General features: G+C 37.9%; 1 protein-coding gene across 3 annotated transcripts; it reads left to right on the top strand.

The window, feature by feature from the left end:
* Nucleotides 1-339: 339 nt before the first annotated feature.
* Nucleotides 340-10,569, top strand: TMEM267 (transmembrane protein 267). 3 transcript variants are annotated; one of them, XM_026716264.2, is made up of 3 exons: nucleotides 340-416; nucleotides 4,059-4,446; nucleotides 8,470-10,569. In XM_026716264.2, exons 2-3 carry the CDS (start codon nucleotides 4,123-4,125, stop codon nucleotides 8,803-8,805), a joined length of 660 nt encoding a protein of 219 aa, XP_026572049.1. In that variant the 5' UTR covers nucleotides 340-416; nucleotides 4,059-4,122; the 3' UTR covers nucleotides 8,806-10,569. The 3 variants fall into 3 exon arrangements, with proteins under 3 accessions (XP_026572049.1, XP_026572041.1, XP_087783448.1); XM_026716256.2 differs by having other exon boundaries at nucleotides 342-416; nucleotides 4,001-4,446; XM_087927322.1 differs by lacking the exon at nucleotides 340-416 and having other exon boundaries at nucleotides 3,807-4,446.
* The last annotated feature ends 1,485 nt before the right edge of the window (nucleotides 10,570-12,054 follow it).

The raw sequence follows: 12,054 nt of genomic DNA on the forward strand, positions 1-12,054 counted from the left end.
TAAGATAAAAAAAACCCACCACCTTACATCCTGGAGGAAGGCTGTGCCAAACCCCTTCAATAACATTGCCAAGAAAATTGCATGAAAATTTTCACGCAGTCTCTACGAATCTCCGTACCTCTTTAAAAACAAGCGCACACACCCTGAAACGTCAGTTTTTCATAAAACGAAAAGCGAAACCCAATGGATAGACTTAACAACAGCGACTAGCCCCGACCTGCCGCACACGGAGGCTGATGCCAGAAGGCGGGGACGGGAAAACACCAGCGATGGGGAGCCCAGGTGCGGGGAGGGAAATGGAGAGACAGGGAGGTTGGTGGGCGGGGCTTCTGATCTCCGCAGCCCGGTGGCCGTCCCAGAATGCTCCGCGCGCGCGTTTGCCGCTGAATGGGCGCCTCGGTTGGGGCCGTTGGGAGGTGAGTAGGTGAGAGGGGGGGGGCGCGGCTGTGGGGCCGAACAACGGGGCCCGCAAATCCCCTGAAGCCGGGATCCCTTTGGGGCAATTCGGAAGGGCGCTGAGGCTGGGGAGAAGAAAGCAGCTGCGTGCGGAGGAGCGCCTCGTGGGCGAGAGGGAGGGATGCGAGTGGGGCGCTCAGCTCTTCCCTCCTGAGGGTGACAGGGAGGGTGGGGTGGGAGGGGGTCTCCGACTTGTTTTCCAGGCAGACATTCAACAGGGGGAGTCTTCGCTGCGCTCAGCGGCAGGAGGACGCTAGAGGACGGGCAGCCGTGGCTACGAAGTCTTCCTCCCCCGCCTCCATCTCTGCACCTTCGGCACCTAGCCGGCTGAGCCTCCTGTTGTGTGGACCGGTTTGGGCCGTTCTGGCCGGCGAGGCCTGTGGGGAAGGGTGATTAAAGCTGTGTGGGGTTAATTGTGTGGATGTTTATATCTTAGGGAGATATAACAAGGGAGCAGCAGCCAGCCGGGTCTGATTGATTCGGTTTAATCTCAGAACTAAATCGTGGATGCTGCAAGGTGGAAGGAGGACTGGGGTCTCCGGGGCCCTGGACTAGATTGGAAAGCTTACAAAAAAAATAACAAAAGCCAAAAGCCAAAACCTCTTGAATGGTTGCCACAAAAGCTACCTAGACAATAATTATAAAGTCACAGGGCTCCAGCTTGGCTCCAGAAAGACTTTATGGTCAGGTAGAACTCCAGTGCATTAAATTGACAGAACAATTAACCAGTGGAACGCCTTGCCTTCAGAAGTTTTGGATGCTTCAACACTGGAAGTTTTTAAGAAGAGATTGGATAACATTTATCTGAAGTGGCATAAGTCTGAGCAGGGGGTTGGCCTGGAAGACCTCCAAGATCCCTTCCAGCTCTGTTACTCTGTTATAAATATTTGCCCTGCAGATTTCTTGAATTTGAATTCACAGCCAGCATGGGAATGGGTGAGATGGGATATACAACATCTGGAAGGCAATAGGATGAGAAGTGAAAGGATGTTTAATTGTGCTGTGGATTCCTACCTCATCTTCCCTTCTGTCAGGTTTTAGATGATAAGCATCATAAGTTCTCAAACTCATTTCTTATATTGTGTAAAGCAGTGTTTTCAAACTTGACAATTTAACTTAATTTAAGTCCATATAAGGGAACTGATGTCTTAAAGTTTGAAAAGCGTTGGCATAAAGTGTCATGTATGATCACTATGAAGTTAATCAGAGGGTAAGGGCAATATTAAAGAAAAGGGACCAACAGCAGAAATTGAGAAAAGTTAACATGTAACATGAACTGGAAAAGTAATTTGGGGAGGTATGGTACATAGATAAAGACACTGATGTAAACAGTCATGATGAAAGAATTACTTTTTAAATTTAAAAGCAATAAAATTATTGCATAGGAGGAGAAAAAATACAGGTATAAATTGATTTAGTGAGTAAAAATAAAGGGAGCAAAAAACCAGAAATATGTCTTAAGTGGGATGTTAAAACAATAATAATAGGGTTGGATTTTAAGGTAGAGCACAGATTATATATACCAATAATTATATAACTAAACACAAGAGGCGAGGTAAAAAGGAAGATTGGAAAGAATAGAATAGCCATATAAATAAGTCCATACATTGGGGGGGCAGGGCGGGGGGAGTTTGCATGTAATATTTTTCTGGTTTCAGTCAAAAAAAACCAAAATGCTGTGTTTTAAACATATTGATCCTTGCATACCATCCTATAGATATTTAAAGCTCCTACAAAATCTCGGGTTTAGTCCGTCCTGTTGCTAGGGTTTAGTCCGTCCTGTAGTTACAAAACTTTAAAAAAAAATCAGCATAGCAGAATATCACAACTAGAAAAATGAACATAAGTTGCAATTTTATTATATTGTGAGTGATTGCTCTCTAGTAAAACATACTTTTTAGTTAGGCTGTTATCCTAACAGTTATCAGGTACGCTCTGTATTTGAAGCATAGTGTTAAGCTTACCTTAGGGGTGTACATTTGCCATAGCGCTTAAATTTATATGTATTATTTTTCTTTTTCCACTAAAATGCTAAAACACAATTCTTTTGAAAACTAGAACAGACCAAACTATTATCAGAAGATTATGGTACTGAATTCAGCATGGAATTTCATTTATAAAATCAAATTACTAAAGCAAAATATAATCTGGCGTACTTGAAAATCAAGGAAGAGGAATGACCAGGAAGAGAATATGTTAAAATTTTACACTCAGATAAAAATATTTAATGTTATACTCGTATTTAAACTTATTTAAATAAATTTATTTAAATAAATTTATTTATTTATCTATCGTATTTAGACTTTTTAAACAATGTCTATAAAGACAAAGCCTCTATGAATAAATTAGTAAGCTTGGCTTTTTAAATGTTTTATGTAATATCTAGCAATTTAGTGTATCTGATAAATTATTTTTTCTTATGAATTCATAAAAAAATCACAATTATAAATAGCATAGAATTGATTGACCCTCAGTTGAGAGTGCTGTAAGATGGGGTACAGGAAATCAGCTCTGAATAAGAAGTAACAGATTGTAATGCTGATTTTTTAGAATCTCATGTTTCTTCTTGTTGCTGTTTCCACTTAAATATAAAAATTTGTGTGATAATCTATGTCAAATTTAGTTCCATGATCTAAACGGATCTTTAATCACTTTTTTCTATGTAATATATCAAATTTCCTAAGCAAAGCACAAATCAGCCCTTAATTTTTAAATCTTTACTTTTGCCATATTTTCTAGATTTATAATTTTCTAATGATTGCCAAAGGAACTCTCCTGAATGGCTGATGAAAATGGATATATCTTTGAGCCTATCTGTCAGAGAAGAGCAACTCTAATTATTTTAATATCATTATCTGATGCTAATTGCAGGATAAAATCAAGTTTCAAAATCATTTCATCCTGAAATGTAGTTTCTACCCAGCATTCAGAAAGTATCACCCCATTTTGTGACAAGGACTGGTTAATGTGAATATGGACATTATAAACATGTTATAAAATTAACAAGCACTATTAAATACAATTCAATAATATCTTAATGTTATTTTAATAATTATAATTATTGTTTCTTTTATAACTAGTCCTGCAATTCTGTTTAAGAATTGAACAGCATATGTTGTGTTTATATGTTCCAAAGCATAATTGAAAAGTGGTTTTTTTTCCTTCTTCTGAAGATAAATTTATCAAGTGTAAATATAGCGTAAGTATATATAACCATATGTCCTTTTGCTAGAGAGGAAAGTTAGACAAACATTTAAAGATATTTAAAAGGGCTTAAAAGAGAAAAGCAGAATAAAAATGTGAAAAGGTATAAGGGGTTCTTGGTGCTCTCTGAGCTTGTTCTCTTGCAGATGTTTCATTACCAACTTTTGAAAATAATATAATTGCCTCCTTTGGAAAATAATGCAGCAATGTCAAAATGTGAAAAACGTTACAACCTGTACATCCCGGGTACAAGGTTTTCTTTCTATGGGACAGTGACCTAAAAATGTGTTTACAGTGATAATTAGTTCATTGATTTCTGTTATATTTTTGCTTATTTAAGGAAGAAGAGTCAGAATTGGTTAAGGCTTCTCATTAAGCTTTCTTTGTGATAATTACAGAATGCCTCAAGATTTTACAGACAATGGGCTGTATGTACCCTGATGAGATTTTGTGCATGGAGACATGCTGCTTGCTATGGCATCTGAGACTGACAAAGCCAATGCTCTTCTCCAGTTGTTCAGCACAGCGTCTGTTATTTCAAGCCTAGGACTGGGGATTTTCTGCTATTTAGCAGATAGACTTCTGCAATATTCTTTCATTCAGCAAACCTACTGGCTGCGGGCATTGTCCGATAATATGGTGCATGGTATTATAGGACTGTGGTCATGGGCAATCGTGATTGGACTCAAGAAAAAAAGTGACTTTACAGAAGTAATTTTAGCTGGTTTCCTCTCCTCCGTGATTGATATGGATCACTTTATTCTAGCTGGTTCCCTTTCACTAAAGGTAAGCAAAACATAAGTTCATTCACCTGAAATTTCTAGAGTATTTATGAGTAAATAAATCTGAAGATATTTTAAATAATATAAGTGTTTCAAAAAATATTTAAAACTTTATATTAAAATCATGACTTCAAGTTTTAGCAAATCTATTTAGTAGACTTATAAATTATGACTTTTATTGCATAATGGGGTCGCGACTTTGCAACTAACAACAACAGTTGTGTAATAAAAGTAGTATTTTGTGTGGGCCACCCTGATATGACACCTTCTTGCCTATGCTGAATTTGATTAAAAAGAAACTTGGGCAGCTTTTCATGCTGCTTGCTGTCCAAAGTTAGGGAATAATTTACATTTAATTTCATTCACACTATTGATAGACCTACAAAGTTTGATACTATTGGCTCTATTGGATGTGTTTGCTATGAAAAAAAATAGCATAGTTTGTCTAACCCCAGAGGCAGATCTTCCCAGGTTTTTCCAGAGGAAATTCTGGAGTTTAATGTTAGTTGCATGGCAAACACACATTAGCCTTGACTAGTTTTCAAAGTAGTTTATTGAATAGTCTGGTTCAGTCATAATACTAAGCGATGGTTAGGGTTTCATATCACATTGGTTAGCTTCACACAAAACACATTATGTTTTATTCAATATATCAGATTTTTATCCTGCCTTAGTATATTATGTGGAGGAATCTATGAGAATCCATGGGTGAACAAACAATTTAAAAAATTCACAAATTGGGGGCAGGGGACAACCATAAATGATTTTCTTCCGGAACTACCTTCATTGTCACCTGTATTTAAACTGGATGAAAGCTCATTGCTTATCAGCTCTTTCCATCTCTTAGTTGATTGCCATAGCTAAAAAAATGGAAAAAAGCTTTCTAAACAATGATGGGGTTATTAAGACTGAAAATCAATAAAAACAATCTAGTCTAATTGTTTAGAAAAACTATGCATTTTATTGTTTCTGTACTGAGTGATGCCCTTGTCCTTATTTGACATTAAACACCTTGGTGTAGTATTGTGTTTGACAGGTTGGTTGGTTCCTTAGCTAAGGAGGGGGAAACTAATATGACATCAGATATAAGATATATCAACTAAGCATACTCCTCTAATAATGCTGCTCTGTTTGTCCCGTTCTACACATTTCAGGTACTTCAAGATCCTTGGAATAATAGCAGGGTTTATTATGCTATTTAATAGATTGGCCAACCAGAAGTCAGGCTTAATATTCAGGCTTTTTAATCTTGTAATTTCCACATGTAATAGTATACTGGTATCATAAAATTATAGTTTATTAAAAATGCCTGATAGAGAATTATAACTGAGGTGTGCCCAGTTAAAATGCAGTTGGAAGAATTAACTTTAAAATTTCATCAAAAGAAGATTTAGTTTCTGGTTTGTGTTCCCTCTTTTTGGATGGTGTATTTAAAAGATATAGTTGAAATAAAAATTACCATTACAGAGCAGAGTGAAATAACTTAGCATTCAGTTTTGATATTTTTTAAAGATCTGCCCTCTTAACATTTTAAAACAGGTAGCAAATTGTTTTATCACACCTTTATCCAGTAGATGGCATGCTTGAATGTACTGAAGAATTTGAATGTACTGATTTTGCAAGCAGGATTTCTAATTCTCATTTAACTCTTATTTACAAACTTTGATTTAGTAGGATTAATGTTGCATTTGACTTGTTTTTTTTTTAAGTTTGATAGATAGATGGAAGCACTGAAGGATTATCCATTCATGATGATCATCATAATTTATAAATATAGTAGTTGCCTTATTTCATAGAGGAAAATATCCATCTGCTCTAGAACTGAGTCTTTAAGGACAATCTGCTTTAAAAACCCAGAAGGAGCAAGTTTTTAATATGCTCAATTAGGTGTCCTCATTTTTTATTATATCTTGATAATCCAGGGCATAAAATTTTGACAATGACAGCTCTATCAGTATCAAACACTGATCAGAAATAATGCAACAAAAGTAATAATTGATATATCTGTGTATTTTTGTTATTATACTAAAAAAATGAATATTTCTTGCAGTAGGGCTATAACAACTTGTGTGTGTGTGTTATTAGATACACCTTTAGTTGAAGAACTCTGCTCAGCATCCTATATGCTCCCTCCTAAATTTGTCCACAATGGCAACCCTGTGAGGTAGACTGGCTTGAGAGATTGTGACTAATCCAAAGACACCCAGATTGCTTTCCTGGGAAATATGGATCTTGGATCTCCAGATAGCAGGCAATACCTGAACCACTTCTCCATACATTTCTCTATTATCTGGAGCAGGGGTTGCCAACCTTTTGGACCTCAGGGACTACCAAACGCATAATTTTATATCATGCGGACCACTAATACGAATTTTGAGTGACGGTGGCTTGCTGATGTTGGTGGGAGAGAGAGAGGTCCGATCTAACCTTGGAGGGCTGGCAGTGATATTCGTTCTCTCACTCTCTCTCTCTCACACATACACACAGACACACACACACGTGCGTGCGTACACACACACACGGGTCCCTCACACATCCCCACCCCCTCCAAGGCAGCCACATTCCTAACCTGCTTTTCAGCTCCATTCTCAGGGGGAGATCCCAAATAAAGAACGATCGATCGATAGGAAAACAGGATGGGGGTTTTTCCTGCAAACTTTTTGGGGGGATGTTCCCAGGGTCTCTGCAGAAAAAGCAGAAGCAGCAGAGACCCTGGGAAAATCCCAATAGTCTGCAGGAAAATTCCCCAACCCCGTTTTCCTACCGATCTATCATTATTTGGGATCGCAGGATACCGTCGCCAGCTCCGTTCTTGGGGTGGGGGAGAGCGAGAGAAACTTTTGACTTCATGCAAGGAAAGCAGCAAAAATAGCAGAAGTCTTTCTTTCTCTCCCTCAAACTCTGCCAGAATGGTGCTGCCTCTTGGAGCAGGATGCCTTGCAGGGTCCCAACGACTCATTTCTGGTGGAGTTTGGGGGAGAGAAAGAAAGACTTTTGCTGCTTTCCTTGCATGCAGCCAAAAGCAGCAGAAGAAAGAAGTGAAAAGAAGCAGCCCGGTGGCCAGTCAAGGCACATGGGGCGAGTGGGGCAAGTCCCCCCTCCCCTCACTATCTCATGTTGTTCGCAATGCAAGCAACGCAAGCCTTGTGTTCCTGTGGGCCATATGCGCGGCGCAGCTTTGTGTTCCGCACAGCCTTAATTACTTTGGGGGGTGCTTGTGGGTGACATTTCTCTGCGGACCACCAACATTTTCTCGTGGACCACCAGTGGTCCCCAGTCCACCGGCTGGCGACCATTAGTCTGGAGTCCAAACTGCAGTAATATTGCTAAAGAGTACAGCAGGATAGTTATAAACAACTCAGAATCTTGCTTATTATGTTGTTGTCATAATAAATTCTCTTCAAAAAGGCCTTAATCAACCTACACATATGTGAACAATATTGTTTTATTTAATCAGATATTAGTAACCTATGTACAAACAATTTTGGCTGAAGTTGGGAAATAGGATAATTTATAAATGATTTCAAATGGGTACTGTCACTACCAATTTTAAAGTAAAAGATGCTACTTTTGTTCATTTAGAATTGGCATTTTCTACTTCACTAATTCCCAAGTCTGTCAGAAAAATGTAGTTAGAACTTTTTGCCAAAATAAGAAAGTCTAAAATTGATATTGCTTATCACTCCCTTATTCCCTGTTCAGCAGCCAATAAATTTTAAAAATGAATAGTAGTTCCAGGTTAGCAACCAGAGAATGCATCCAAGCTATCAGTTAAATGGACTGCATTTACCAAAACTTAGAATAGAAGCAAATACTGGAACATACAAAGCATTAAATATAAAAATTCTACTGATAGATAATACTAATAATTACTACTTTCCAACTTGTGTGTTGATTTTGGTCAAAATGTGAATCAACTAAGTTGGTGCAGCTGTTGTATACCTTTTTTTCCCCCTTTAAAAAAACAGTATGTTTTTCCTTTCCAATGCTAGCTAGGATTGTACTTTTTTTTCCCGCTCCCTCTCAGGCTGCCCTGACTCTCCCGCAAAGACCGTTTCTTCACTGTTCTACTGTGATTCCAGTTGTGTGCCTGATGTTAAAGTTTGTTATGCATCTTCTCAAGCTGAAGGATTCCTGGTGCTTTCTTCCCTGGATGATGTTTATCTCCTGGACTTCGCATCATGTTCGAGATGGAATACGCCATGGCCTGTGGATCTGCCCCTTTGGAAAGACCGCTCCCCTACCTTATTGGCTTTATGTGGCCGTCACTGCAACTTTACCTCATCTTTGTTCTTTTCTTTTGTATTTGACTGGAACAAGAGAACTGATGTCAATAAAACATGGGATTCGTATTGATGTGTAAAGATATTGAAGACGGTCTGTTCTTGAAAATAATTTCTTTCTTGATTATTGAATTAGGTCAAAGTTGATGTTACATAGCCTAATGAAACAACGTTGATTTCCTGTGGTCACTGCTGCACAAGGTATTGTGTGACTGGTAGGGGACAATTTATTTATTGATAGCTCCTTTTTAAAGATTTTATTGTTGTCTGTTTTTGTTAAGTGTGTGTAAATAGCTGCTGGTCCCAATCATTGTTTTTCTTGCCTGAACCTAGTGGCTAAAACCCCTTTTAATAAATGGATTCCAGTTTCAAAAGTATTTCCTCTGATTCGGCATCTGTTTAACATCTGGACTAAAGGGCTTAATGTATAGAAGCTGTTACTGTAGATCTCTAGGCAGCTGACACCCTCTTCTTCCCTTGAAAGATGTGGTGGTGGTGGTGGTGGGAGGATGGATAAAATGCTATCTGTCTCAGCATTACTTAGATATTCTCTTGTATCTTCTGCTTTAAATATTTGCCATAGATATTGTCAGCTGTATCTGCATCATTTTGAATATATGAATAACATCACTGATAAAAAGTTTAAAATTCAACACTGTATGTTATTTAGGAAAATATAACAGTAGTGACACTGCACTTTATTAAGAGATGGCAAGAAACAGGGACCTTTGGAGTTAATGCTAGTTCCTTAAAATCTATATTTTGGAGGGGTTGTGCAAAGCATTCAGAGGAAATTATTTGCCAACAGGTAGATATGCAAAAGAAGGGATTTAAAAAAAAGAAATCACATGTTTTGCAACCCTTGCACATCAAAAGCTATCTCTGTGCCTGTATATGTGAATGCACAGACAATACTAACAGTGGAACCACCAGCAAAGGAAAATGACTGGGCATACAGATGCATGCTGAGAATAACCAGGAACAAGTTTTAAAGTGGCTGCATCTATATCGCAAAAGACGCAGCTGCCTTCTCAGTTTGAAGAATGATGCTTCATGTTGTCATGAATGACACAGCATGGGAACTAATACTGTCTTTTGAATATTTTGTACTGTTCTCCTTTATGCCTCTAATTTCTTAATACAAGTGGAATGGGATAGATGAGTGGAATATTATGTAGTAACATGCAGAATATTCTTTTGCCACTTGCAGAGAGGTTGTTTACCATTCAGAACACTGAGAGGTGTTCTGATTTTGAAATGAACTTATTTCCATTTATAAAGAATATAAAATGACTAAAACAAAGAATGTATTGTATTGCCTGTAATGTTCTGGTATGATCATAAATGCATTTGCTTTCAGGACTTCCACTGAAATCATAACAGAATTAACAATCCTGGAAGAGTTGGTGCCAATTAAAATATTTTCTGCTTTTATTGAATGTTAGTATTCCTTTTGGTTTTCAAAAGAAAGTTGAAATGTGCAATATTGACAACTATCAAGAATTCATCCTAATCAATCCTGATAAATAATTTCTAACAGAATAACAGTTGGAAGGGATTTTGGGGGTCTTTTAGTCTAACTGCCTGGTCAGCAGGAGACTTTCAGACAAATGGCTGTCCAGTCTCTTCTTAAAAATCTCCAGTAATGGAGCATCCACAACTGTTCATTTTTGTTGTTGTTTTGTTGTTTGTTTCTGCTGTTTGATTTATATACATGCACACATCTTTGCTTATCCTGAGAAATACTGTTGTCAACAATACATAAGAAAGTGGAATCAGGGATGGTAATTCCTGTTAATGTTTTCCAATAATACTTCATTTGCATTAAAACTGCTTTAAATCCCTGCTGTTGAAATATCCTTTCTTTCAAGGTAGCAAGCATACTTATACAGGTAGTTCTTGACTTGTGGCCAGTAACTTAGCAAACCTTCCAAATTATAACAGACCCCCCAAATGAGGCTTATGATCCATATTCAAAGTTCAGGCCTCCCCACCTGCAGTCATATGACCCAGTTTGGGCAATTAGGATTCAGCCCACATTTATGGCTGTCTGCAGTGCTACATGCTCACATGACTGCAATTTACAACATTTTTATCAGAAACACTGATTTACTTCCAGTTTCCAGGAAAAACTACCCCAGAGTGCTGTCCCATACTTAACAGACAGCGTGCTCAGTTAATGATTGCTATGTTTGCTTAATGACCTCTGCAAAAAAAGGATAAAACGGGGCAGTCTTATCACCCAACTTAACAATCAAAACTGTGGGCTCAATTATAGTTGTAAATTGAGAGCGCTATCTATTTACACCTGCCTCTTACTTTCCCCATAACTATCCCTGAAGTGAATTGGACCGAGACAGAGGGATGCCCCCGAAGATTTCATAAGTTTCATTTGCTCTCTTTCCCATAACATATTAACAATAGGAAATTGCATCAAATAAAACACGTTTTGTCCTATGAAAGAAATTAGACCAACTCCGAATACTCCATTAAAACAATTCAAATTTTATTACATTAAGTGGTGCACACTTAAAAGCACTTAATATATAATCTTAAGAATTACCTGAAATGTAGGCAGAACCATTATTTTGAACAAACTGATTTACAGGAAAAAATCTTGTCAGTGTATGTTTCTTATGCCATAAAGGTAAATTACGTTCTAGGAAAACTAAAGGGAGCAATGTGTTTTTGCAGCTATTATTTAGCAAACAATTTCAAGTATATTGTGTTTTGAACGAATATATTTCAAATTTTTTTTAACAATTTCACCTAGGATACGACCTGGGTAAGGCCGGGTATCCAGAAACTGGCCCGCGCCCCCTTTTGGAATTTGCAATGAATAATCTGAAAATATGACCAAAAAAGGGGGGGAAAATTTTTTTTAAAATTTTTTTTTTTAAAAAAACTGCCACAGATATAGACTTTTAATGTACAATTATATCCCACCAGGATAAGGATCCAGGAAAACACACTGCAGCGACAGTGATGGAAGCTAGGTCTCTCTAAGCAAATCTGAGAGAGAGAAAAATGCCAATTGAATGAGATTGGATTATCAATGTAAGGAAATATGAAGATATTCTGTATTAGACTGAATAACAACCTGGCAGTTGGTAAAAGGAAGAGAAGCCAATCAGCCAAATCAACGCTAGCAATACAAGGCCTCAGGCAGCCTGCCCCCCCTTAGGAAGGGAGTGGCTGCTTTTCTAATTCCCCACCCTGAGATCTGCTGCAGAAGCCAACACTTACCCCAACAATTAACAGAGTAAAGAGTAAAGAACAGCTTTCTTTTTCCCTTCTGGGAGAGGGAGATAGAGAGATCAGCCCTACTA

This window comes from Pseudonaja textilis, chromosome 2 (genome assembly GCF_049901715.1).
Source record: "Pseudonaja textilis isolate UNSWEBS1 chromosome 2, rPseTex1.2, whole genome shotgun sequence".
Classification (NCBI taxonomy): Eukaryota; Metazoa; Chordata; class Lepidosauria; order Squamata; family Elapidae; genus Pseudonaja; species Pseudonaja textilis.